This window comes from Limanda limanda, chromosome 17, assembly GCF_963576545.1.
Source record: "Limanda limanda chromosome 17, fLimLim1.1, whole genome shotgun sequence".
Lineage (NCBI taxonomy): Eukaryota > Metazoa > Chordata > Actinopteri > Pleuronectiformes > Pleuronectidae > Limanda > Limanda limanda.
Genome location: NC_083652.1, coordinates 3,492,880 through 3,520,578, shown reverse-complemented (window position 1 = coordinate 3,520,578; position 27,699 = coordinate 3,492,880). Strand labels below are relative to the sequence as shown.

Here is a 27,699-nt window from a genome sequence, read left to right as displayed (position 1 = left end):
GTGGCATAAACGTCATCATCCATTCCTGTCTGCAAGGGTACACATGGACCCCCATAAGGAGCCAAAATGTGTGATCACTCTGACTGAAAGGTGCATGCTCCATGTACAATGTGTTTTGTTATGCATTGCTTTCCAGTCTAACCTATGGAACGCTCTTGGTTTGATAGCAAAGAAGTCGTTGTTTATCTCTTGGAAAGATGGCTGCACGCTCGCACTGCACAGGACTGGAGTTTTCAGCCGACATACACTGCTCGATCAGAGACAATATTCAGAAGTTGGCAAGCGAGTCACAGAGAATTCAGTTTCTAGCACTTGTCAGGCAATGCTTGTGCATTTGTTTTTGGGGCGTGGCTGTGATTAGATTGGAGGGGTGTGTCGGTTGCATCATTTATTAAGTGTAGCCTACTCTTGCTAGCATATCCGGCATTACCAATCTGTGCTTTAAAAACATGCTCAAGTGTAGTTCACTTAACACAATTGAGCAGTTTTCAGACATGAAGTCCAGATAATGTCTGCAGAATTGGGTCTAGACTTTTTCTACAGACTTTGTCTTTCACACATGAACAATTATAGAGCCTTTTTCCTATCTTTGTTCAAGAGAGTGGTCTTTCAGTTTGAGAGCATGACTTGTTGAATGAATTTATGTTCAGATTTTGTATAACTTTTCATCAAAACCCTGCCTGTGCACTCAAATAGCCCCTGTTTGCAGTAAATTTGCTCTGCTTCTGCCCAAACTGTGTGCTTGCAATCAGATATATTGTTGCTCGCATGGATTTCTTGTGCTTCAGCCCTTCTCTGCAGTCGGGCTGCTTTCTGTGTGCTCGTGAATCGTCTGCCCTTGGATTGTTTGCAGTCATGTTGGCTTAACTTCAGAGCGTCCCATGCGGGCGGTTACTCTTTAACCGGGTTCATACACTCCCGCCCTCCACGGGTTTATTATATGGACTTTCTAGCACACAGAGTAGCCAAAAAAAAACGGTGTAGCTTTTATTATAAAATAAAAAGTATGTGCGCTGGTATGTACTATAACTGTCTATGTATTCCTAAATTCAAGGAGAAAGCAAGGGGAAGTCCATGTAATAAAGCTGTGGAGGGCAGGAGTGGATGAACCCGGTTAAAGAGTAACCGCCCGCACGGACTATGAAGTAAAGCGAATGCGCCCGCAACAAGGCAGGGATACTTTCATTTTATCCGTTGACCAGTGGTCAACTGGCATTCTATTGTTTGGGGAACTTCAACAGGGTTGAAATCCAAGAGCAGAGGAGAAATCCGAGAGCAGGCGATTCACGAGCGCATAGAAAGCAGAGGATCTCCAGCAGCTTTATTTGTAATCATTTCTGCACGTTTCCTTTTTGGTTCAGCAGAGGCTCCCTCATCAGACGTCAAGCTGGCGACCGTAGCAGTCAAGAAAGGCAAGAAGGCCGAGGAGGAGGAGCAGCCTGCCGCACCTGCAGCAGCGGCACCAGAAGAAGCAGCAGCAGCAGCACCACCAGCAGCAGCAGCAGCTCCGGCCGTGGCAGAAGGAGCAGCAGCAGCAGCAGCAGCAGCTGAGGAAGAAGAGGAGGAGGAGTATGTGGTGGAGAAGGTTTTGGACCGCCGGGTAATGAAGGGCAGAGTGGAGTTTCTGTTGAAATGGAAGGGGTTCTCAGAGTGAGTACAAGTCTGTCTTAGCTAATAACGTTCACTTTAACTCATTAGGATATGATTTCTGTACTGGTTGGATGTTTTGGTCACAGGTGGAAGTTTTATAATCTAATATCGAGTTTTGCTTTAAAGGGACTCTCACCTTTGTTGCATTTTTACACTTTTTTTTGGATAAGGTTAAATTGGTATTAATAAGGTAATGACACTCTAAAATGCAAGACAGACCCACCAGGAGTAAAAACAAACAATTATTTCACTCTCATAATATTTAGTGAAAACTTCAAACAATAAAATTCTTCAGACCGAAGGACCTTATTGGCCGACAGACCTGTCTGTTTGCTGCATGGACATGCAGGTTTTCCGTCTGCTTCTTGTGGCGCATTCGGGCCCGCGTCATCAAGGCGCGTCCTCATGTGAATGTAAATGTATATAACTTACCGGTGCTTCTGAATCCGAATCCATTGCTCACGTGCGTGCGCGGAGGCAGTAGGTTGTAAGTCTGCTTGTAAATAAAGTTTCTTCAAAAAAATAAAAACACCGGGATGGTTGTAAATCTGCTTGTGTAAATAAAGTTTCTTAAATAAAACACCGCGGATGGGAACGAGGGGGTGGGGCATTGGAGGAAGGCGGGATGATTTGAATGTGCTGTAATTCTCAAATGCAACAAAGGTGAGAGTCCCTTTAACAGTTTAGACTTTTACAATTTTGTGTGAGGTTTTATCAAAGCATCTACAATATTTGTGTGCTCTTTTTCCAGCGAGGACAATACCTGGGAACCACAGGACAACTTGGACTGTCCTGACCTTATTGCAGAGTACATGCAGAAACACAAAGAGAAGGAGGAGAAAAAGAAAGAAACCAAGAGGAAAGCTCCCACCGAGGCCACAGGAGACTCAGCAGAACGAGGGAGTAAGAAGAAGAAGGAGGAGGTAAATGACTTATCAGCACACAGGGCTTTTAATGCTCATTCTCGGAGCAGAGTCTCCTGCCAGTCTTTTTTTGTCTTCTTCTTTAGTCAGTCTGGTTTTCTTTTACTTCCTGTCTCCAGGGGGAGAAAGCCAGAGGTTTTGGTCGAGGTCTGCAGCCGGAGAGGATTATTGGAGCAACAGACTCGAGTGGAGAACTGATGTTCCTCATGAAGTGGTGGGTCTTCACTGTCAGTTTCACTGTGATTAAAAAAAGACGTTTGTCAGGCAATAGGATTACATTTCGCTTTTAAACTCGTTAAAAAAAGTTTAAACCATATTTTTGTAATGGATTCTAGAATCCTGCGTACAGGTATATACGTTTATATATAACATCTGACAGAGGCGAGTCCGCATCGTCTCCGTTACGATGTCACACGTGCCTCCTCTTCACATGCACGTGTCCTGCTTCCATGGAGAGCAGGTCCGCCGTACAGATATTGCAGGTAGTTTTTTTCGGGCTGTTTAGAGTGGAGTTCTCTAGAACTTTTTACTTCCTGGTGCGCGGGGCAGCGGAGGCCGCCATTGGTCCATGTCTTGTTGCTATTGCACATGCGCGACTTTCAAAGATAGGAAGGGAGCGAGATGGCTCACTCCTCAGGTACTTCCATCAGCATCTCTGGTAAAACGCTGTTTAGTTCCACTGCGCGGCACGAGAAACAGGCGCTATGAACGATTCATCGACGAGTAAATTCGTCGGCGACTTTTTTTGTCATCGATTTTTGTCGACTAATCGTTGCACCCCCATTAATAGATTCAGAAACTGAAACGCTGAAGTGCTTTTCTTTGAAAGGGGTTGGGGAAGTGTTGGAAATCCATATGTTTGTGAAATAGACAGATAAACATTGTGTTTCACATATGGCTGGGCGATATGACAAATATGATATTTTTAGGCTATTTCGCGATACACGATATATATATCTTCGTCTTTTTCATCTCTCCAGGGTAAAACCAGATTGGCAAAGGTAAAATTAAGTTCCTCAGTCCCACGATTGGTCTTTAGGGGTGTTAAAGGTAGGTATGACGATGAGCAGCTGAGCTAGTTGGAAATCACTCTCAGGAGTACTTGGGGATGCCGTTTGTAAGAGGGTATTTTATTATTACCAGAATAATGCCTACAAGGCAGTCAAATATAAAATAAAACAAAAGAGCAAAAAAACAAATGATTACAATATCAATATACTTTCCGTGAAAATACTTCTAGGGAGCTCGTAGACTCACGTCCTCTCAGTTGCCGCTCCCTTCACTTAGTGAAGGTCCGGCTTAAATGGTATCTAACCCCGCCCCCACCACTGGAACAAACCAATACAACATTCTCCACAGGGGTGTTCCAGGTCCGTAAAAACACAGAAGCTTTAACAGCTAATAAACTTAGTTCCATATGCCTGGAACAATGCACGGTAACATATTTAACACAATTATTACTTGAAGGCATAGCCCACTATTCCTATAACAGCCTAAACAAAACTTAAACCAAATGCGGGTTCACTTCCGGAAGTGAACCGGAAGTGAGCGTCTATTTATATCCGTATTTCCGGACTGCTCGCTTTCCCCAAACACCGGCGCGACACTGAACCACGGTAACGAGCAAAGCATACACTTAACATCAACACATACACTTAACATTAGACACATATGTTTAAACGGGCAGTGTACTATTGCCGCGACGAACGCCGTGCGCTCCGTCACACACCCCCCTCCTTAAGCGAGAGCGTCCATGTCATGGCGCGAAAGGAAGTCAGCAATAACATTGTCTTTGCTAGCCTTGTACTTCACAGTAAACTTGTAGGGCTGCAACGACAGGTGCCAACGGGTAATCCTTGAATTAAAATCCCTCATGCGATGGAGCCACTGTAGGGCTCTGTGGTCCGTCTCAAGGACAAAGTCTTTGCCCATCAGATAGTACTTAAGAGTGTCAATGGCCCACTTAATAGCCAACGCCTCTTTCTCAACAGTGGAGTAGCGAGTCTCGCGAGGGAACAGTTTACGGCTCACATATTGTACTGGTCTTTTGTCCTCCCCCTCCCCCTGCAACAACACTGCCCCCAGGCCAAGGCCTGAGGCGTCTGTCTGCACTGTAAAGGGCAAGGAAAAGTCCGGGCTCTGGAGCACAGGATACCAGCCGACTAATCCCAGGAATGACCTCACCCCCTTTTTAGTACAGGGCGGCTGGGAATCGCGGATGGCGTCCACCTTGCCGATTTGAGGTCGGATAGTGCCGCTGCCCAGGCTGTAGCCTAGGTAACAGACCTCAGACCTGGCAAGCTGGCACTTGCTAGCGTTCACCACCAGCCCTGCTCGATGGATCCGCCGGAAGACATCGCGAAGGTGATGAAGATGCTCCGCTCAGGAGGAACTATGTATAATAACGTCATCAATATAGGCCGCGGCGTAGTCCTCAGCGCCCCTCAGCACCTCATCCATGAGACGCTGGAAGCTTGCTGCGGCGCCATGAAGGCCAAAGGGCATGACCCGGAACTGGTATAGACCCGATGGAGCACGGAAGGCGGTCAGCTCCTGTGCTCGGGGGGAGAGTGGTACCTGCCAGTACCCCTTACACAGGTCTAAAGTGCTGAGGAACTTTGCCCTCCCCAAGCGCTCCACCATCTCGTCCACACGGGGCATGGGATAGGGGTCAAATGTCGAGATGCTGTTCAGCTTTGAAAAGTCAATACAGAAGCGGAGTCCGCCATCCTTTTTTGGAACTAGGACCACCGGACTGCACCACTCACTGTGCGAAGGCTCAATCACCCCCATCTCCAGCATGTCCTGGTTAAGCATCCCCAGGAACTGCTCTAGTATGACCTGGTCACAGATCTGCTCCTTGGATTTCGTCTCTGGGTCCAGCCACTTCTCCAGGAGGTCTTTGAGTCGACCTCCTGGGGTCTTGGTGTGGTTGGTGCATCGGACATAAAAACAACAATATATATGTATGTGTGTGTGTGTAGACAGAACAATAAGTTATTGGGCACATGCGGTACTAAGGTTTTTTGCCTCATGGAACACTATTTTTCAAATTTCAAACAGTCTTGTGCAATACATGTATTAATATCGCGATGACGGTAGGGGTGCAACGATTCGTCGACGTCGTCGACGAAAATCGATGACAGGAATAGTCGCCGACGAATTTACTCATCGATGATTCGTTGGTTACGTCATAGCACGTGTTTTTCGTGCCGTGCAGCTGAACTAAACGTCGTTTTACCGGAGGTGCTGATAGAAGTAGCTGAGGAGTGAGCCATCTCGCTTCCTTCCTATCTCTGAAAGTCGCGCATGTGCAATAGCGTCAAAACACGGTTCAATGGCGTCCTCCGCTGCAGCAGCATCGCGCACCAGAAAGTAAAAAGTTCCGGAGAACTTGACCCGTAACAGCCCGAAAAAAAACTACCTGCAGTATCTGTACAGAGGACCTGTTCTCCATGGAAGCAGGACACGCACATTTGAGGAGGAGGAGTCACGTGTGACATCGTAACGGTGACGATGCGGACTCGCCTCTGTGAGATGTTATATAAACACGTATATACCTGCGCGCAGGATTCTAGCATCCATTACAAAAATATGGTTTAAACTTTTTATTAACTAGTTTAAAAGCGTTATGTTATCCTATTGCCTGACAAAAGTCTTTTTTTAATCACAATTATTTAGTCAGAAGAAGACTGTAGTTTCGTTTGTTGATGTTTTTATTGCTGTTACTTTCCCTGTCATTTTTGTTAACAGGAAAAATTAATACTTGATTTTTAATTTATTTGTTTTATTAGCACTTTGCCTGTCCTTGCTTTTAAATGGACAAAAACTTGATTTGTCTTTGATTTTGTGTCAACAGTACCCTTATATGCAACAAAGTTTATTAAAAGACGTTTTTTTTGAATGAAGTATACATTTTTATTGCCTTTATTTTCAGTCATCACATGCCTCGAACAACCTCAAGCTAAAATTAAAAGCTGTTTGCTAAATAAGAGCAATTGAGAATTTGTGTCATTCATAATCCGATTAGTCGATTAATCGTTTCAATAATCTGTGACTAATTGACTATCAGAATAGTCGTTAGTTGCAGCCCTAGATGACGGCAACATTTTTATATATATATATATTATGCAGGTTGAAGTATCCCTGTTCACTTGGAACAGGGGAAAGTATATAAAAATACAGGACTGGTCTAAAAATTCAGTTCAAGTCATAGCTTTTTGATGAAAGTTTTCGGTCACTACATTCTCTGACATGTATCTTTCTCCTCTGCCTTTATATTTTTCTTTCAAATTCTAAATACAGGAAGAATTCAGATGAAGCGGACCTCGTCCCAGCCAAGGAGGCCAATGTCAAATGTCCCCAGGTGGTCATCTCTTTCTACGAGGAGCGCCTCACCTGGCACTCTTACCCCACGGAGGAGGAGGAGAAGAAAGAAGAGGAGAAAAAAGACTAGAGGAGTAGGAGGCGGAGTTGTAGGGCAGAAAACCAACTTCAACTATGTGCTGCTGAACTGTTGTCCAAGTTAGTAGACTCTTGCAGCCACTTTGGCAGAGAAGTGATTAAAAAAAAGAAAAAAAACCCAAATCATTGGGATTGAACTGCCAATGTAGCTGAGAGAGAAAAGAAGTGTGTTTTCCTGCCCTGGAAGGAGACAGCCCTGCTTTCCTCAAAAGATGCTCCCACTTGTGTGTCAACTGAACACGTAAGAAACACTTTAAAGAGGTATGTTGACACTTAAGTTCCTCTCCTTCGCTTTACTTCCCTCACCAAGAACATGTCACTTAATAGGAGTCGGTGCCTTTGTTCTGCTAGTATTTGTCATTGTCGTCACAAACTATTAGATTGAATCCTATGAAACCATTAAAAGTGTTTGTCTCTTACATTCAGTGACAAGTGCTTGGTGTTGGAGATAATAGGGATACAGAACAGGCTGTCAAGTTACCTCTTTAATACATGTATTCATCTGAGAAGTAAGCAGAGTGTTTGGCTGTGGTTGGCAAGTTTGCCACTACCCCCAGTCACCGGTTCTCTTTTAGACAACCTGTATTAGATAAGAGGGTGAAGTGGATTGTGGTGGTTTGGTGAGAACAAACTTTCCTCCCTGTTGTGACAGAAGACACAGGCGGGAACTTCTTTTGAATGGGAAAGATGTGAGGTATTATGGAGGAGTTAAAGAATGGACAGAAACCTTTCTCACAGTATCCGTTCTCTTTGTGCCACCCACGTTCTCATTATCCCGGTTCCACATTTGAAACTCCAAACATCAGAGGACTGTAAATTTCAGAGTAGCTAGATACAATCGTTACATGAACAGACCAGTTGTTGGCTTAAGCCTTTGCGCGTTCCACCAGCCAATTGTGCAGCCAACCAGCCAGTGTTCAGATGTCCTGCGTTTTCGTGCTTATTTTTTTTAATACCTGACAGCTTTTTTCGTCATTGTAGCCATGGACAAAGCTCCAGCTTGTACTTTGCTTCCTGTTAGTTTTTTTTTAAATTTTTTGAAAATTAAAACTTCATAAAAAAAAGTATTTTTATCAAACCTGAGCTTAGTTTTTTGTGGTCATTTTACGGAGGTTCATTGGCAAACATTTTTTGTGATTGTAAATCTGCTGATCTGTTACAATTTACAGAGTGGGCTTAATGTAAGTTAGGTTTGATCCCAAAACTTCTAAAGTTGGTTGGTGAGCTGTCAGATGGCTGGTGTGTGTGTGTACACACTGAACTGCTTCAGACAGATCAGCAGCTGGCTGGGTGTCATTTCCACTGAGTGATGGGTACACAGTTTGACCTCAATTGAAGACTTGCATGGAGCAGATTCTCAGCCGTGTACACTTGGCCCAGAATGCTTTTGTCAAACCAACACCTCCAGCCTCTTGTGTGGCCGGTTAGGTGGAGGTTCCCCAATGAGACCAATGTTCTATCACTCAGTGGATGTGTACTCAATAACAAATACAACTGTGTTCTCCTGCCCATTATGAAAAATCTTAATTTCCACAACCTTGTTTTTAATCTTTTCACACATGTATTATCTAGGCTGTATTATTTAGCTTGCACTTGCCGGGCGACACTCAAGACATAATGACTCTAATAATGATTTTCAGTAGCTCCTGGTTCCTCTTGCTCGCAGAACGTACTATGTTCCACACTCTTTCATATTTGCAAATAGAATAGAGCTGTTGAGTTCTGCATGACCAATATAATCACTTCATATTGAATGTAGCCCGGCTGTGCTTATTTACAGGTATACTCTATTAAAGCTAATATCGTAGCTCACTCTGTTAGCGGACCTAGGTTAGCAAGTTCAAATCTCCTTTCCCATAAGAGTTTACTATGGGTGGCCTTTTCCTGCTTTGAGTTATCTTGAAAAGATAATTTAATTCAGAAAATTAAATTTCCATAATTATATTTTTCTATTCCCAGTGGATGTTACCTCTGCTTCACCTCACACTGCGTCACATCACGATCCTAAACAGAGCAGCTATTTTTAAATAAAATTACCCTTTTTCCCACAGAATTTGGTAATTTTTAATGAACCCTAACAACGTGTGACATGTTGAAAAAGGTATATAATGACCTAAAGCAGTAAGTTGCATAAAATACATGACAAGTGACTACAGGTTGTCTAAGCATAATCAAATTCCTACAGTATTTCACAAAAATACTCGCTATACATTTAACTGGTACCACATCTAATGTTTCTGAACCAAAAACGTTTTTTAAATCTTTGACTTGTGTGCTTCCCAATTAACAGTACAGCGCTATTTTCAGAGTGCTCGCTCGAGCTGTAATGCTATTGCTAGCTTGCACTATGGTCTACCGTCCACGCAGCAGTTGTGCCATGAAATGCAGTTCTTTACCTCACGCGAGAACCTATCTGTCACTCTTCAGTCTGTATACCTGTCACTGTGAATCTGTTGCGTGTGCAGTGCTGCCCTTGCTACCACCAATTTCTTCCTAGTTAATTCTGTGGGAAACGGCAACTTCCATTTGTCTTTTCATCTGGGTCCAAATTACAGGTCTAAATGTCAATCTTAAAATTTGTATTCTTTTAGCCAGTGTTTGTTTAGCTGTAAAAACATTGGTTGTTACAGGCTCTTATGTCTTCACTGTGTGCATCAGTCTTGTGACTAAAATATCCTGCAGTCAGGCTCCCCCTTGACAGGAAGGGATTGAATTCGCTGTATCTGGGTCCGCTACTTAGCTTTTCTATCTTGTCTCTGAAACCTTTCTCAGTGTTTAGCAGATTAGCTTGTGTTATCCTGTTGCTTGTATATTGGTTTCACGTGGATTGTCACTGTCAGGCTGATCTTACTTTGTCTGTTTTGGACAATAAAGTTTTTTTGTTTTCATAATAATTTGTACTGTGGTGTCTCAAATGCTTCCGGTCTAATGGCATACAGTAAGAAAGACAGCCACCAACTCTTTCTTTACATTTAAGAGCTGTCTGATGCCTAAAACCATCCGCCTTTTTTTTGTGCTGCCATTTGTGTCAAACAAAACAAATGTGGGTATGTCACAATATTAAAAACTCCTTGTCAGTATCAACATGGTATCAGTTTTAATATTCCCTGAATGTATAAAACCCAGTCTTCAGCCAATGCTAACAAGAGTGTATATTTTGTTAATACAGTCAACATTTGATTGCCAAGTTCTGCCAGCTGTCCTGGTTATACACATAATTGAAGCTCGGTGGGGCGGCTGTGGTCCAGGAGGTTGAGCAGGCTGACCTCTAGCCAGAGGGTTAGTGGTTTGATCCCACATGCCCAAGTGTCCTTGGGGCAAGATAATACTGAACCCCAAATTTCCCCTGATGGCTGCGCTGACCGTGTCTGAGTAGTCACCAATACTAGAAAAGCACTTAATATACAGACCATTCACCATTTAAACACACAGGCGCAGTTGTAATGCGCAACATTTGCGCTGATACCCGTTTTTGTAACCATGTAAACACAAGAGAAGGAAATAAGGTTTTAATATTACAAAAGTTGAGGTGCATGTCCTTGAATACAACCAGGCACAGTGGGCAAACACAAATAAAAATGCTTAACAACCACAACAATGAATATATCTTGTTCCATCTGAAGATGTGAGGCATGCATGCAGGTTTCAAAGTTCTCACCGTCAAAATATCTTTATATTTTGGTGTAAGCAAATTCATTCCATTTACTTGCCTCTGCTCTTCAACGGGCACAGGTTTATATGAAGACTGAATATGATTTATTAACGAGGTATCCGCCAAGTGAAGCATCAAGTTTTTTTTTGTCTTAATAATTAATGTATCACCAACTGAAAATGTGTTTTGACTGTGTACTGTAAAGGGGGAAAAAACTATCTTTGAATAAAATACTTCCCCTGTACGTTCATGTCAAAGTTTATTAGCACCAACAGGTCAAACTTCTGCCAATTCTGTGTACTAATAATTGCTCTCTAATGAGTTCGGTCTTGCTCAGCTATTTCTACAACCACCAGAGGGTGACACGCTAACTTCAAAACCCCCCCACTATCCTTGAAGACCTGATGTTATAAATCTATCATTTGTAATTTCTTTAAATCTATACTTGTGATAAATCTTACACCTTCCATATCCCCAACCCCCATACAGGAACATTAATGGCTTCAAAACTCCTGGTGTATTTATCCCATATTTTATAGACCTGCTATGACAGTAGGTTTCATTAATGCCCCCCCCCCCCCTTCTGCTACATTTGGAAAACAGATTCCTGCCATCTTCTTTGGAACAGGCACCAGGAGTGCTACAGTTTCACAGAGACTGATATGTGGTAAATTTGTAAAAACCCAAATCCACATATTTAAAAAGGCACAGTTAAAACCCACTGCTATCATGCTTTCAGTTGACAGGAAATGAAAATCAATGCCGACACAACTTCTTCAGAAAATGAATCATTCTTCATTCAGTTAAACAGTGTATAACCAAAAAGCTCTATCTGCGATTCCAAAACCCTAAAAGCCTTAAATATTTGTACACCGGGTTTTTTAGACTTTACATTGTACCTCTTCAACATAACAGTAAATTGGAGGGAGTGTCCAACAGCCTATATCGGCTGTGAGTGGCCAGGTGTGGGGATCCACGCTCCCTGTCCACTAAATTCTTCATTGTCTGCCTTCCATCACTTGCTTTGTTCACAGCTGAATCACGTGATGAATACTGACATATCCCACTTTCTTCTCAGTTAGTTCATCATACCTTCTAACATTGGTATTTTAGGTGTGAATTATAAGTGCTGCCACGTCAATCAGCTGTCCTTCTGCATCATTGAAGTGATGCCAGCAATCTATCTTTGGTGGCTCTGTCATTGTCTGCACTTGGCTGAATTAGTCGACAGCCAGGGTCCAGCCTGCTGTCAGCCTGCTGGATTGTCCCTTCTCACGGGCAGCTGATGTGAGGAGAGCAAGGTTTTGCATAGGCATAGAGCTGTTTGTTTTTCATGATGGTCCCAGATCATCAATTGTCTTTTATTTGGAGTCCAATGAGTACAGACATCCCAAATTTATTCCAGTTGAATCCCACGCCTGTCAAGAGTTGGAAGTCTTTTTCCAGTGTAGAAAAATGTTTGTAGTGACGAATGGAGAGCAACTCATCTTCGAGTAAAGCTTGACTTATCAACAACATCATCAGGACAATAAAAATAACGCTTTCCTGCGTCTTGATTCCCTCTCTAGCCAGCCACTTATCTCTTTGGGTGTTTGAGGATTTAATGTTCTCTTTCAACATCTTCATTTAACACCCACAAAGGATCCCTGTATCCCTACACATCATTCCTCAAAGGAATCTCAAATCTCCCTTTTTTTTCAAATGTCCAGAACTCCAGTGAGTATATTCCCTCCTCACTTCTTCTTGTTCCTCTGTTTCTTGCCTGTTTTTTCTCCCGTCAGTGGCCCCCATCCTTCTTGTTGGTGTGAAGCCACCATGACACTACCATTTGGAGCAAAATTAAGAGAGTACTCTGCAGAATCCAGTGGCCTTCCTTCTCCATCCCTCAGCCTTGAAAAGACTTCCTGATACAAAGTGCCCAGTCTGCGTTTCATTTCTTGCAAATTCCTCAGGGCGTCCTGTTTCTCTCGGACCAGTCGCGTACGGCGGCGCCTCAAACCTGAAACATTGTCCTCCAGTCCCTGCAGCACATTCAGTTTCCTCTTCCTGCAGTTCTGGGCTGCTATCTTGTTCTTACCACGGCGCCGTATGTCCCTGATAAGGCTTAGCTGCTCCTCATTGAGTTTATAATTGGTCAGCAAGTCATTAAACTCTTCCACTGGCAAATTAATAATCAGCTCGCTGGAGAAAGGGATCTTCAAGCCTCGGGCACGTCGTTCATCTCGGCTTCGCATTTTGGTCTCAGAGATGTGTCTGGAAGAGGAGTAGTGGTAATGCCTGGGGTTGGGATGTTGTGGAGAGGATTTAGTGTGTTTGGTGGGTATCTTGTGTGATGGAGAGGAGGCGGCGGGCAAGGGCTGGTTGTATGTGTGATCATGGTCAATCTGCTCAAGCCAAGTAAAGTCATTTAACAGCTTGTGATCACCATAGTTAACAGGGAGGAGTTTCTTAATGTCTTCAGGATACCCTCCTCCTGCTGCCCCCATCTCCTCCTCATCCAGCTCCTCCTGCTTTATGGTCAGCTCCACTTCCATATCTGAAACAACTAATCCTTCCTCAGCATCTTCTTCCTTGTCTTCATAGAAGGGACTTTCTACATCTGAAATAGAGGATGATGAGGAGTTTGATGCAGACGAGGAGGAAGATGAATAATACGAGGCATCAGAAGCACATGGAGAAGCAGGGCTGTAGCTGAAGTCCAGGGAAAGACCAGAGTCAGTGTCCTCCTCATCACCATCTAGAAGCAAAGATCAATGTAAGTTCTATGGCTTTACGATGAGGACTCAAATTTAGTATTGTGCCCCCAAAGGAATGTTCACAGTTTTGCAATACAAAAGAAAGTTCAAAGTGTTAGTTGGATGCCTATTTATTACCTTGCTGATGTTGTCCTGGTTCACTCTGATCCTCTGTGACTGCCATGGAAGAGTGATCACCATCCCTGTTAGTGTCAAGGTAGCCCTCCTCCTCCAGCCGTGCTGCCATCTCTGGACTGAATCCTTCCTCCAGAGCCAGGTCCAACAATCTCATCTCATCCAAGATGGCAGCATCCTCTAGGAGGTCACTCATTTGGCCAGGGAGATCTTCATCACCAACATCTTCCTCATCAACTAGAAAGGCACTTGAGGGAGATATCGGAAGGTTCTGAGTCATATCATTAGTGTCTGGGGACAGGGAAGGACTGGGAGCTGTAAAGTCACGTGAATTTAAGTTAACGTTAAAGCTAGCGAGGTCCCCAGGATAGAGAGCATATTCTACACTCTGACTTTCTTCCAAGTTATCCACTGGATCTTGAGCTAACAGGTTAATGTTGAAGGTACTCGAGTTATCATCTGGATTTTGTCCCATTGAGAAATCTTCTGAAGGTTCGTCAGCCAAGAGATCCATGTGATCTGGAGGCCTGTGTATGGTATTCACGTTTGAGTTTTTGGAAACATCCCATGTATTGAAGGCTGATGTGTGATCATCCAACTCCGCACTGGGAGTGAGGGAGAGAAGGGCTGGCTCGAGCCGGGGCTGGCTGGCAGGCCACAAGAAACCTAGAGAGACAGAGGGGTCGTTTAGTAAAATGTAAACGATTATAGAATATGCAACTTTTCATATGAGCATTCGTGGAAGATTGATAAAATAAAAAAAATAAAAGATTTGTCTAGTTTTTAAAAGGTCCAAATATTAAATATTGACCAAAAGCTCTAACTTGTTTTGTTTTTCATTGGAGTTTCTCAATTATCATGACAACGATTTAGATAATATCACTTTGTCTATATGTGGAATTTGTGGAACTAAACAATGTCCAGAACAATCAGCCACTTTATCCATTGAGGGAAAACTACGAGATGTGGTAGATAAATAAGTTTGACCTTCGTTTGAGACTTTTATTGTCAAATTGCTGTCTCCAAGGTCAAGAATCCATATTTCAGCTCAGTTGTGAGATGAATTGTTATGAAAAACTGATTGATTTTGAGGACTTACCAAGCTGCAGGGGAGTTTCTACTAGATGGGCATCCTGATGAGCGGTTATGCCGTTGTCAAGGTTGTTACAGTTTAGGTTAAAAGTTTCTGACTCAACAGGGGGTCTCGACTCTAAGACGTCCAATGATGTCATCGTGTCAACATCTGTGTTCTGGAGAGGAAGGACACATAGCCAATCGAGTTTTGTTTGTTTGACTCTTTTGCTAAATGGAATTTCACATTTGTTCTATCTTCCACTGACCTCAGGTTCCATAATAGCAAACAGGTCCTGCCAGTCAAGCTCCAGGTCCAAAGTGGGATTATCAGTGGGGATGATGGGGGACAGCAGGGGCTCCCTGCCTGAGTGGTGACGTCCCAGGTCTCCCCCTCTACCGCCATCATTACTTAACTGATGGACATAAAAAGCAGTTTAATAAGTACAGTTTAATGTTGAACAAGGAATCATCAGAACGGACTGAAAAGAAGAGAGAAGGCTATGGCAATACCTCTTGTTCCTCTGTGAAGGGAAAGGTTGCCTCCAAGAGCCTCAAACACTCCTGAAGGGGAAAGGAACTCTGGAAATAAGGAAAAAGATAGGAAAAGAGGTTTAGAGAGAAATGGAAAAGACATCTATCTGTGTTTGACTAGCTGGTTGACTTCTCCAGTAATATCTATCTTTTATTAGCCATGCTAGTGGCATAGCTCAAGGGGTGGCACTGTTGGTCTGTCTGCCTGCCTGCCTGTCAATCATTCCAGCCTATACTATCTAAACAACATGGATAGGCCATCATGGGACTTTATAAGGAGTTGTACGGTCCACAGAGGACGAATCCCACTTAACTTGGGGCTCCCTGATAATGTTTCTAGTTCCACCAACAAGTTGATATTTTTGGCTTTTAGTAAAATATCTTATAACTCTTAAATGGAGAGTCATACAATTCCTCAAAGATGTTAATGCTCGGAGGAGTTTTCGTCTAGTGACAATGTGAGGTTTACAGCAGGGCTGTGGTTTGTTACCCTTGTTCAAGTAATGTACATCCTGTCGAGAACATGATGTCCGTATAAAAGTCATGGCAATCACAACCAATTTCAAAACCACACCTGACAACCTAATGCTTGCTACAGGATATGACATGGGATAACCACATTCATAATGATTAATCCTCTGGAGACCCTGACTACATGTATCAAATGTTACTGCAATCCGTCCAGTAGTTAATATTTTTGTCCACAATGTCATCTCTCATATCCTGCAGCTATTCATGGAAATAGAGCTACTTTGAAACTGTCTATTTCTTGTTTCTGAGAGAATAAATCTCCGTCTCTCTAGAAAATCTATTTCTGTTTAACTCTGTTGCAAATAATGATGACGAGAGTTTACATTCACAATTAGATATAGAGGCGCTCTGATCATTCATGCTCAGTCTTTGGATGTGGTATCCACAAGTTGCCTCTCACAAATCTTCCTTTACCGAAAAGCAGTCTCAGCTTAACCCACCTGTGGCAGTATGAGAGGAATGACTCAAAATTCACCTGTAAGGGTTCTTTCACACACCAATGGAGGTTTTTCAGTACTAAGAAATGTCTTCACATCTTCACCATATCGGATTTATTTCAATTTTCATTTGTAACGCATAGTTAAACACAGCTATATGTATTACAAGCCAAGTGTAACAGGCACCCTAGCATGCAGCTGCCTAAGTGTGTCCCCCCCTATTTTCTATTCTGCTGAGCTGGCCCAGCATTCAAAGATGAAGCTTCTGACTCTGATTTCAACATATAAGACTCTGATCAGCTAGACTAACACACACAAGTTTACATATACCTTCTACTAGCCTATACATACTCTATACTCGCCAAGTACTTTTTAGGAACACCTGGAGCTAACAATTTTTTTTTTGGTGGGGGGGGATTGGGTCAGCCACGTTGGCTTGGCTGATTTTTTTACAGAAGTAATAGCATAAAACAAGCAATGGCCATGTGTGTTAGGGTCAGACACAAACTCAGGGCTTTAACCAACTAACATTAACTGAATCAGGCTTGAGTCGGTTTAGATAAAGAAGACAGGATGTGTGTTGGGTTCAGGTGTGGCCCGGTTAGTTTCCTCTCGCTCGCATACAGGTTTGGACAGAAAAATGCAACTGCACTCTAAGGCAGAGTCCTTTCAAAGGGCTTCAAAGTCTTAGAAAAATACAAGACTTGTGTCCAATGCCAAACTGAACGCACGCCCTCTGCTTTACACTCGGTTTCTAGCAAAATTGTATGTTCTCTATTTTGCTTAACTATTTTTTTCCATGTGCCTTTTCACTATGGCACAAGTGAATTAATTTCAAAATAATCAGAACATTTTCAACAATATTTATAAGGTAAATGATTCCCAATAAAGAGATGAAACACACAAGATATTGCACGTTAGTAAGTGACTTGGATCACAACGTCTTACCTGTTCCGCTTCATTGTGAGTCAACTCTCTGTTAGCACGGCTGTCAGAACCCTCTGTTCTCATGTAATGGCTATGCATCCTTGCCATGTTGTCCTCTTCATCCTCCTCTTCCTCTCCACTCTCATCCAGATCATCACTGTAATGAAGCTCATTTTGTATTTCTTCCTGGTTGAGACAAAAAGGACAAATGCTCAAGTCAGACAAGCAAATGTGCAAAAAGACCTCAACAGTGAGTTAACACGGCAAGTTCTTCAGTGTAAGCTAAGGCTTAAACAGGCCAGCTTGATATTTCAAAGCACTGGTTCCACTGGGTTGCAACCCCAGGACCTTCGGCATGTACAGCAGAAGTAATGACCACTACACTATTTCTTGGCCAATATATAGTCCAGCACATATGCCTTAAATGTGCCTTAAGACTGTTTTTCATCTTGTCACTCTCCCATAAAAGGTCTGACTGATGGAGTGTTAATGGGATTGTGGTTCTATAAGCAGGTTCTCCTGTCTCTCTAAAGGATTTGTGAAGCTTTGTGTGAGTGATTGTTAGATTCCTGGTCCCCTCCTTATATTGTGTACAAATGTTTACATAAATGCCGAGTCAATTTGGACTCCAGTCAAGATAGACATCAAGGATAATTAAACATAATTGAAACAACATTGCTCCACATGACCACACTGCGATGTCTTGGCAAATGTATGAACACCTTTGTAAATGAGTGGGATTCGAGCTCCAAACGTCTCCATGCTATTTAATAGGGTAGTATAATGCTGGGGTACTGTCTTCTATACTATCAATCTGTATGTTCAGAATGTAAAGGCTCCTGTTATGCCCAGAGACAGACAGCCAGGCTCAGAATAGCTTTAACCTTCTCCTGACCTGGCTTTGGGGTTACAGACAACCCCAGAGACCCGAAGCAGCTGGCCTGAAACGTATGTAGTCTGGAACATACATATACATACATATGGTTTAGGCCAAGTCAGTCTCCTACACAGCAAATCAAAGTGGTAAAACTAGACACCTTCTCAGAGCTTGACACTCGGGATAGACGGCAGCTCATCACGCTCTCCCGCACGATGAGTCATGAGTCTTTGTATATTAATATTAACTCCAACAATCAAATATACAAAGACGCCCCCTCACAAAGGCATAGGGCACATGGGACAACGGCAACAAGCCCATGACAAGAGGGGAAAAAAACAAGTCATATATATCTGGATAAACTAATATATATATAGATTATCTGGATAAACATATATATGGATATTAGTTTATCCAGATACTAATGGGTAACTTAGTATCCATTCCCAAGTCTTCTCACTGCAATTTGTGTAGGTACAGCAGAAAAAGAGAGAGAACAGCACTGGCTAGTTAAGGTCAGTACCAGGATTTAATGGTTTGGATCTATTCTGCAGTGAGAAGATTTGGGAATGGATACAGTCTAAGCTTCATAAACATCCCATCAAAAGCCTTTAAATAAAATGTTTACCTCAGTCATTTTGTGACCAAAGACAATTGTGTCAAACTTGGACTATATATTCTGCAGCCAGGACAGCCTCACAGGGTTTTGAACCCATGGCATTATGCGTGTGAAGCAGACATAACCACTACCCTATGGAACACTATGTTCAGCCAGTAATCACGGGATATAAGAGTTCAGTCAGCCAACTCAAGTGGTACAGATTATATGTGAATGTAGAACAGTGGCAGCTGAGGACAGCATAGCCTTAAGGTGTGTGACAGCAAAAAAATGGGCAGAACGTTGACAGCTGAAGTAGAGCAGCGTGACACCAGTCTCTAACCAGAGGTGAACCACACAATGTAGGACTAATAACCTCTACCCCATGGAACCTCTTGGGACATTAAATAACAGCTGCAAAAACATGGCAAGAAAAATTACATGTGAAAGAGTGAAAATACTCTTTAACTGGAGAAGATAAACAAGTGCCCTGTTAAATACAGAGATCTGATTGAAACCTGTAATAAAATCTTTCATATTACATTTGTAGCTAGTCGTTCAGTCTAGAACTATATTTCGAATGGTATTTTTCTTTACTCTTGTTAAGGGTTAAGGACAGAGCCCTATGAGAAATTATGATTTGTGAATATGGGCTATGCAGATAAAATTTGATTGATTGACATGTTCAAATACAATATTACACACTTAACTTTCACATTATCTTTTTCTTGTGGCATGAAAAACAAAATTCTGTTTCAGACATAAACTCCAGTTTTGCCTTTCAAACATAATCGATGCAGCAGATTATCGGTTCAGATGTTTCAAAACAGACATCTCATGAGGGTTCAGGAGGGGTGGAGCAGCAGACAGAGGCAGGATGTAAGGTATAAATTCCACTCTGCAGATCTGGTGTTTTTGTTCACAGCACATCAGCACCTGCGTAGACTCATGTCACCAAAACCTCTCTAGACATCTTCGCCTGTGTCTTCTACGTGTGTGGCTCCGCTTTTCATCGGAAGATATTTGTTTTCTTGTTAGAAACTTCATCAATTCCCACTCGCTCGCAGTGAATCCTGCAAGGAATACCTTGCTGTGTTCTCACATGGGCTCATTCGGATATTATCTGTAGTTTTAACCAGGGGGCTGGCAGGAGAAACTCTGGAGCCTCTCACTTGGACATGCACGTTCTCACATACACCCCCTCATGAGAATATCAGATGATTATCCGGAGTTCAGTGCATGTCTGAACTAAACCTTTTGGAATTACATGCATTTAAAAATACCTGGTCTTAAAATATATTTAGATCTTCATCCAATTTACAATAAACATCAACAGTTTAAGTTGGAAAAAGTATATGAACTCCTCAGCTAATGACATGAAGCTAAAAGATATTTATAAAAAATAAGGTTAGGGGCTCAAATAATGTGTCTGTGTTGTTCAAATCTGCTGATGTGAGGCATGCCTTGCAGAAAATATCTAATATCTGATTGGAGATCAAGATTAGTTGATTTGCATGAAGCTGGAAACTTAATAGGCATAGCAATGTGTTCATAATGGTTTGCTGCACCAGCAAATTTCTGTTTTCTTTCTGCACCATCTGGATAAAGAGGCACAAGTTAGAAGCTCTTAGTTTACGGGTCTCTGCCTCTTTGCATCTGAGTGTGGGGGTGTGTGTCTGCAGCTGCAGTAAACAGGGGGATTGCAAAACTGAAAGAGGTAAATGTGTGTCAGTGCGCAATAGCCCAGTGATCAGGTTTCAAAACAAGCCAGTCAGTGGCGGGAAGGAAAGTAATAAAGTATTTTTTGCATATGCGTGACTGTGTACGAGTGCCATTTGATATGAGGGGAATTCAACAACACTTTAATATTTACTCTCATTTTGAGGCAGAGAGGGGAGCAGATGTGTGTACTCAGATCTGTGTGTGCTATATCAGGTTTGATATGTCCTGTGAGTGTTTGTGGTAAAATGACACTAAGCTTCATCTGTAGTTGCAGCTCCTAACACACTGAAATGCTTTAGTCCCAAAATTGCTTTTTCACATCTTTCAACACATTAAGAGATCATTCTTGTTTCCTTAGTTGCGTCACAAAAAATACAACAAAAAAAACTCATACTCATAATATACAGTTTCCTACAAAGACAAGCAAACAAACAATGTCTTTATCAGGTTGTTGTGAAAGTAAATACTCAAACAAATACAAAATATGTATTTGAATATGCCTCCTTGTCGCCATTGTTGAAGCCTATGTGTGTATATCATGTAGGCTTTATCCTGTTGCTGCTGTGTACCAAAATAAATCCACAAACATCTAAACTGAAGTGATGTAATATCATATGTGCACACATGCAACAGTTTCCCAAGTAAATGGAGCTTGTTGCTCTGCTTGACACATGGGAACTCTTCTGTATGTGCGTGTCCAAGCTGGATATGTAGGCCAGTATCTAGGTTATTTATATATGGTACAGACTGTTTGTGTGCACCAGGTCTGTATTGTGCCAAGTGCATTTTATGGAGTCTTTAGGAGTTTTTTTTTGTTACACTTTACTGTGTGATTCTAAATGATGTGATTTAAGTTGTTAATTTCATTGCTAATGATGATTGGTGTTGCAACAATCAGAAATATTTACATGTATCTTCTTAGCATAATATTTTGTACAGTGTAGTAAGGTTACATCCAGCTTCACTCTGTAGAATGTCTGCTCAACTCTGTAAGCCAAAGGGTGAAGAACGGCTCCTTTAACTATTTTTGATGTCCCTCCATACACACAGAGTTCCATAGATCAGTTTCAGCAGGTCTTTTATGGCCACAACATAAGTCAGGTACTGTAAGTGTCATTGTTGGTGTCATTGGACAAAACTTGTCCAGGCATGTCTGAGGTGTGGCCATTAATAAATGGCACTCAAAGTACAAGCTCATGCAAGCAGGAACATAAGGTCACACATGAGGTGCCAAACAGATCGCCTCCATCCATAACACTTGTCCTTCCTTAGGGTACCCACATGTAGGATAGTAAGTTAGGTCACCTGGGTAGGTCACCTAACTTACTAACCTACATTTACCATCAAATAGAATAGATAACATTCAAAAGGGGCAATATTAAAACTTTGTTATTGCTTCATAGCAAACAAAAGCATTAACGAGTGCAAGCTCAGCATGTTCAGAGTTGCAATTTTGGTTCACCATAAGCCATTGTGGTGGAAATCAAGAACAGTGTTAACTGTTTCTTTGCCTCTATGTCTATCACCTCTTTCCTTCTTGTGTAGATTACAAAGATAACCTTTAAATCAGGAACTAGATTAAAGAGATGATGCAACAATTTAACAGAATTCAGAAATTCAAAGCTTTATCTCTGACTTGGAGAGACAATGGAATTCGAGATTTGTGTTGTGTTGACAGCACATCAACACTAGTGTCAACACAGAGCAACACAAACAGCAGAACTGACATGAACTTCTTCCACCTGCATGCTATATCGAGGCACCAGACCTTGTCTGATTCTTCTTGTTGTTGTGACTGCATGTGACCCGGATAGTCTCCTGCTGCATTCTTCATGTGAAAGGCAAACTCCAAATCTTCTGGACATTTTCAAGAGCTCATGTCTGAAAACGGCTTAAGCTTCATCTGCCCCTTCCTAATACTTTTTCTGGGAAGGCCAACTACCCTAACAAGCTTATTCTTAAACCATGACATTAAATGTGGGCTATGTACACATATACAGCTACAGTAGTGAAAGCACCATGACTGATGAGCACCCAGGCTGCTGTTTGTGCCTCTGTTTAAATGTGTTTAACCATATTCCCACCAGCAGGGTGCGTTAACTGTACTGATGGTGCAGCTACAATTTCCTGGTGAGGTCATCTATGGTGAGGCAGGTTTTCTGATGACTCATCTAACTCTGACTCATTATTTCACGTGACAATACAGTCAGTTATGGTGACAGACAAAAACAGCACCCTTTCACACACTAGGAACTCATAAATGAATAGCTAGTTAATTCCTAAATCTTTAAGTCTATAATCTTCAAATCAATGTACTTAATATATAACACACAGACTGTTTAAAATACAAATTACTTTAACTTCTAGAAGCAACCTTTTCTTATATTAGTGCCAAGGACATTGGTGATCTCTCTGCTTTTTGATTCTTGCACCACCCCACGTTTTGGTTTTAATTTAATAATCTCAACAGCTATTGAATGGACTTACATTCTACTATTTGCTTAACCAAGAAGGTGATAGTGGAAAGTACCACACCCATTGAAAACTTCTGAATATTTGCACAGTCACCCTGACCATGTTTGAAGGCAAGAACTAGTATGGCTGTAATTTTAAACTTTAAATTTTAATATCTAGACTACAGGTTTTTGGAATTTGAAAGTATGGATTCTGGGAGTGTAGAGGTCAACACTGTTGCCTCGCCACAAGAAGGTTCCCTGGTTCTGCCAGGGTCTTTCTGTGTGGAGTTTGAATTTTCTCAACATGTCTGTGGGTTTTCCTCGGTACTACAGCTTCCTCCCACAGTCCAAAGACAGGCAGATTGAATTAAGTTGATTGGAGACGCTAAAATAATTGTAGGAGTGAATGTGAGAGTTGAATTTCTCTGTATGTTGGTCACTGTGATAATCGACCTATCCAGGGTGTACCCCGCCTCTCGCCCAGTGTCAGCTGGGATTGGCTCCAGCTCCCCGTGACCCTCTAAGGATAAGCATTGGACATAATGGATGGATGGATTCTACATTAAAATGCCAAGTTTTTTGGATTTAGTCAATATTGAAAAAATATGCGAGATAATACAAAGTCCAAATTGCCATGGTTCAAACTTAATTGGACACTGACTAATTTCTCTTGCCGGTTTGAATCATTGGCTGCTGAGGATTACATTGCAGTGGTGAGGGTGTATGCTTTACTCTTAGATGTGGTCAATGTGACCTTCATGCCCACTAAACACAGTGATTGATGAGGTGTTGAAAGGAAGTAGGCAAGATTGAAACATCTCTATCAAACTCTCTTCTTTGATTCTTACCAAGCAAAATTTGGATAAAAATATATTTTTTTCAACTCGGATGTGTCATTATTCTAGACTCCCACCCTTTGCAACCTTTCGAGTGCAAGTGCAACAGCTAATAATAGTTTTGACTGCAGAAGCGGTTGGACCACTTGCTGTATGGAACAGTTTGTCTCAAACAAAGTGGGTGGAAACTATTCCATAAGGGCAGAGACACCAAGCTTGAGTATCACGGTTGTAAAAGCAGTCAAACTGTGCACAAGGAGGATTATTGCTCCAGATCCCACAGATCTATGGCATGGGTCAATGTCAACAGACACAGCTGATCTGAACTGAACTTATCATCATGAACCCTTGTACCTGAGCAGAACTCTGAGGAACCTGGTTAATATTGAGTAATGATATAACTATTTCTGCATGAAAACACATATCATATCTTGTGGGAACCAAAACAACTGTATAGTGGAATTATACAGCAAAACCCACAGTAGTTTTCTGTTTTTTAAGGGAGATTTCTCATTCGGACTTCAGTTTGCTACCTTGCCAGCATTTAGTTAGTCTACAACTTTCTGCGTGACATCCCATCTCCTCCATGTGTCTAACCCTTTCTTTGGAGAATTGTAATATGTTTAACAGGACTGGTTAAGACAGCTCGACAGTCGAGACAGCTTTCACTTTTATTCCCATTTCCCCTTTTAGTTCACCTTTGCTTGTTTCTTTGCACAATAAGTGTTTTTGTAGAGAAAACCTGGTTTTATTTTGCTTCCCTTTCACCAACAATGAGCTGAGTTATAAAACTTAATTAAAAATCCTTTAAGATCAATGTTTTTTGGTCATAAAATGTATAATTCCTAGAAATAAGGTGGGATTTGCATGAGTTGATTTAAAAATCCTGCTCAACACAGTAGTAACTTTCCCGGTCTTGGCTAAAAAGACTATTTGACCTCATAAAACATCCTTAAACGTGAAACTCTGATGTTACTCAAGAACATTCTAAACAGTACATTTTCTAAACAAGACAGTGCAAAATTAAGAGCTGTACCTCTTTTTCTTCAGCCTCCACTTCTTCCTGCAAGGTACCAAGTCCAGGTCTAGGCTCCACAGTCAGACCAATCAAGTCTCTCTCCACCCGGGCAGGAGCTCTCTCCAGCAGGGAGGACTGATCTGGACAATCAATGGTTAGAGGATCTGGCTCCCTATGGACCAGCCATGTCTCCAGCTCAGCATTAGGAATCTGTGGAGAAAGTGAAGAAACACATTGGCACTCGTTTCCCCCTCATGAACTACAGGACCTGCTGGTAATCCAACCAAAAACTGCTTATTACATGCATTGGACCTGTAGACCTCACATGGTTCAAGACATTTAGTGACATTTCAAAATGTGGAGCTAAAGTCGTTTAACAGTAGAGAACAGTTTTATTCATAACTTTTGATAATTAGTTCGAGAAGAACCATAAAAGATCCCTTGAACTAGCTTTTATTCCATTTAACATCTGAAACTGCATTTACTTTTTTTAATTCAAGTAAAAAGTTTTGCTTCAAAGGAAGTGAATTAATGAGAATCTGAGGCGATGGTGGAAAGTCTTAGTGCTAATCCAGCCATTCATATTATGTGGATAAATACAAAACCTTATAATAACTAAAGGTAGAGCCTGACAGGTTTCCTACCTGTAGTCTGTCCAGAGAGCGGACCCAGCCCAGTAGCCTTCTAGTTGTGAAAAATCCATCCAGGTCTACATTCTTGGGGTGCAAGCCGTGGCCATCCTCCAAGTGGTTGCGGAGATTGTGGAACTGTGTCTGGGTCAGTGCCGAGGTCGGACCCAGGATCATCTCTTGCAAGGAAGGAGGCAGGTAGGTCTCCAGTCCCACGTCGACCCTCACTCCACAGAGACTCAGCAGGATGGCCACCTGGATGAGGCCCTCTGTGAAGTATTTCTTTAGGCACAGCATGGCCATTGCTGTCTCCGAGGAGAAACAAAGGAGTAACAGGTGGGACCCTAGTCACCACCAGTCAGTTTGTAGTGTTCTTGGGAAAGTTGTAAGGTCCTTAGCAGCTCTGTCGGGCACAGCTCTGTAAGAAGACCTCCCTTTGGAGGGAGGAGGGGCTAGGGAAAGAACCCTCAAATCCCCATTCACACTGGGCCTAAACTAGCAAATCTCTTCAGTAATTAAAAAAAGTCTAAAATTAAAGTCCTTTTTTTATAACTTAAATGCTAATTTAAAATTGGACCTGATAGTTATTAATAAAAATCTAAACGGAGATTTGCTGTTGAAGATTCTTCTTCTCACAGGCTCATCCAAAACACAAGTTGGTCTTCATGGAGACTCCACGCTTCCTGTGAAAGAATACATCCATTTACTTCAGAGTAGAAGACTTACAATGTGCAATGCTGAATGTTAACTTAATTTAATGTTTTAGCTTTTCTCTCAATCTGATAATGGTTTGCTCAACTAATCAATACATTCTTTAAGACATTCAGCTTGAAATCACAGAAAACAGAAAATCTTCATGCCTGCAAACCTCAAACGAGTTCATTGTGATGGTGTTTGGTTACAAAAATGATTGTATTAACATGAAGTACTTTGTATGGTATTGTTATGTTGTGCTTCTGTCATTACTTCACAACTGCTCCTATAGCTATTAGGCAACTAGTTCACGACTGCTAAAGTCTTCTGCCATACACTTATCATGTCACCGCCACCACTGTGCTAATGATGATAATAGCAGGTCCAGTCTTTTGTTGTCTGTGGCCTGCTCTGCAGAGAGGCAGCAGTTTAACTGTAGGTTTGACAGTGAGTGTGGGAAGATAAGGCAGAAAGACACGCATGCAGGGCAGAGCCGAGCAGAGCAAGCTTGCTGCAACACCCTCAGAAACTTCTAGCTAGTTCCTGAAAGGGTTTGGTAACCACCTGCCTGCCCCACACTGCCTGGGTTACTCACTGCTGCCACATGATGTAATTCCCAGAGTTGCCCTGTCTCCTCCCTCACAACAGTCACTGGGTTGTCTTTTCATGCTCTGATATTCTGTTGACAAAATTGTAGTGGCAACACTACAATACCCAGCTTTACAGAAAACCAACTATACTCATAGTTGTACTGTATCATCTCATACCCAGTGTAGACAAAAATGACTTCATACTGTGTTGCACTGAGGAGATTATGGTCTCAGTATTCCATGGTTACATGGTCAACAATAGACAAAGGTGGAGCCTACAAACCCAGCAGGTAATTTATCCCTTCCTCAGCTCTTAGAGAGTCATAACTCTTTCCATGTTAACCTTGTTGTTTCACGCTGTGTGTGGTGTATCTTTTCACAAACTGTCCCAGAGACATTTCCACACTGGTCAACAGTCAGGGTGTAATATCCTGCTCTCCTCTCTGTAAAGCTGCACAGGTCAAATAAAGTCAATGAGAAGTTAAATATCACTACCAGATTTTAGTTCTAATAGTAACGTTTTATTTGAATACCTTCTATTACTATTAGAATAAGTTAGAAACAAAAGTATTATTTTTAATAATAATTTGTATAAAAAGTTCAAATGTTGTGTATTAAGTATCAAGTACTTGAAATGTAGTAACTGTATGTAATAGTACATACAGGCTGCATACATTCGAGCCCTGTGTAATACACTAACATGCCTTATACTGATGTGTACTTTGTCAAGTACAACTAACTCAGTTTCTGTCTGCTTGTCGTTGTTGTTCCTGATTTCCTCCTGCGTGTTTCTGAAAACACAGGAAATCTACACGAGCCGGACCAACAAGTCTCACAATGTTGCCGCAAGACTGGCGGCAACATTGTAAGACTTGTTGGTCCGGCGTGAACTGTGGCTGTGATAAACAGTGACAGCGACACAAACATTACACACAAACAAACAACGTCAACGTGAACTCACATGAAAACAAAGGAATATCCCTCCGCTGGCGAGTAAGTAAGAAGAAGAAGATATAGAAGCAGCTGCTGTTGGAACCAACAGAGTGAGGATATGAAGGATGAGTCTCACCAGACTGAGGAGGTGAAGGAGGTGGAGGAGGTGGCGGTGAGTCTCGGCTTCTGCTGCTGTCTGACAGCGCCTCTGTGCCGGCTTCAGTTTCTCTGCTGCTACGGAGGGTGCAACTGCTTTAAAGCACCACCCCGTCATGACGTATTCAACTC

At 42.1% G+C, this 27,699-nt stretch overlaps 2 protein-coding genes across 3 annotated transcripts in view; one reads left to right on the top strand and one right to left on the bottom strand.

The window, feature by feature from the left end:
- cbx1a (chromobox homolog 1a (HP1 beta homolog Drosophila)) overlaps positions 1–9,931 on the top strand; it is an 85,236-nt gene extending 75,305 nt beyond the window's left edge. The window contains exons 6-9 of the mRNA XM_061089772.1: positions 1,362–1,650; positions 2,402–2,573; positions 2,693–2,787; positions 6,879–9,931. Of these exons, the coding sequence (XP_060945755.1) occupies positions 1,362–1,650; positions 2,402–2,573; positions 2,693–2,787; positions 6,879–7,029 (707 nt within the window). The 3' untranslated portion in view covers positions 7,030–9,931. The remainder of the gene's footprint in view (positions 1–1,361; positions 1,651–2,401; positions 2,574–2,692; positions 2,788–6,878) is intronic.
- A 600-nt stretch (positions 9,932–10,531) lies between these two features.
- nfe2l1a (nfe2 like bZIP transcription factor 1a) lies at positions 10,532–27,623 on the bottom strand. Of its 2 annotated transcripts, none has more exons than XM_061090902.1 (9): positions 27,440–27,623; positions 25,211–25,878; positions 24,585–24,776; positions 17,081–17,245; positions 15,144–15,212; positions 14,900–15,046; positions 14,659–14,809; positions 13,563–14,225; positions 10,532–13,426 (listed from the first exon to the last, which is right to left on the bottom strand). In XM_061090902.1, exons 2-9 carry the CDS (start codon positions 25,496–25,498, stop codon positions 12,423–12,425), a joined length of 2,679 nt encoding a protein of 892 aa, XP_060946885.1. In that variant the 5' UTR covers positions 25,499–25,878; positions 27,440–27,623; the 3' UTR covers positions 10,532–12,422. The 2 variants fall into 2 exon arrangements, with proteins under 2 accessions (XP_060946885.1, XP_060946886.1); XM_061090903.1 differs by having other exon boundaries at positions 27,548–27,623.
- Positions 27,624–27,699: the final 76 nt, after the last annotated feature.

Excerpts from the sequence above, each read along its gene's own strand:
- nfe2l1a (XM_061090902.1), bottom strand. The coding sequence starts at position 25,498 with ATGGCCATGCTGTGCCTAAAGAAATACTTCACAGAGGGCCTCATCCAG. Across the intron at positions 15,213-17,080 it reads CTCACAATGAAGCGGAACAG|AGTTCCTTTCCCCTTCAGGA; the intron begins GTAAGACGTTGT and ends CCTTATTTCCAG. Across the intron at positions 15,047-15,143 it reads CCTTCACAGAGGAACAAGAG|TTAAGTAATGATGGCGGTAG; the intron begins GTATTGCCATAG and ends TATGTCCATCAG.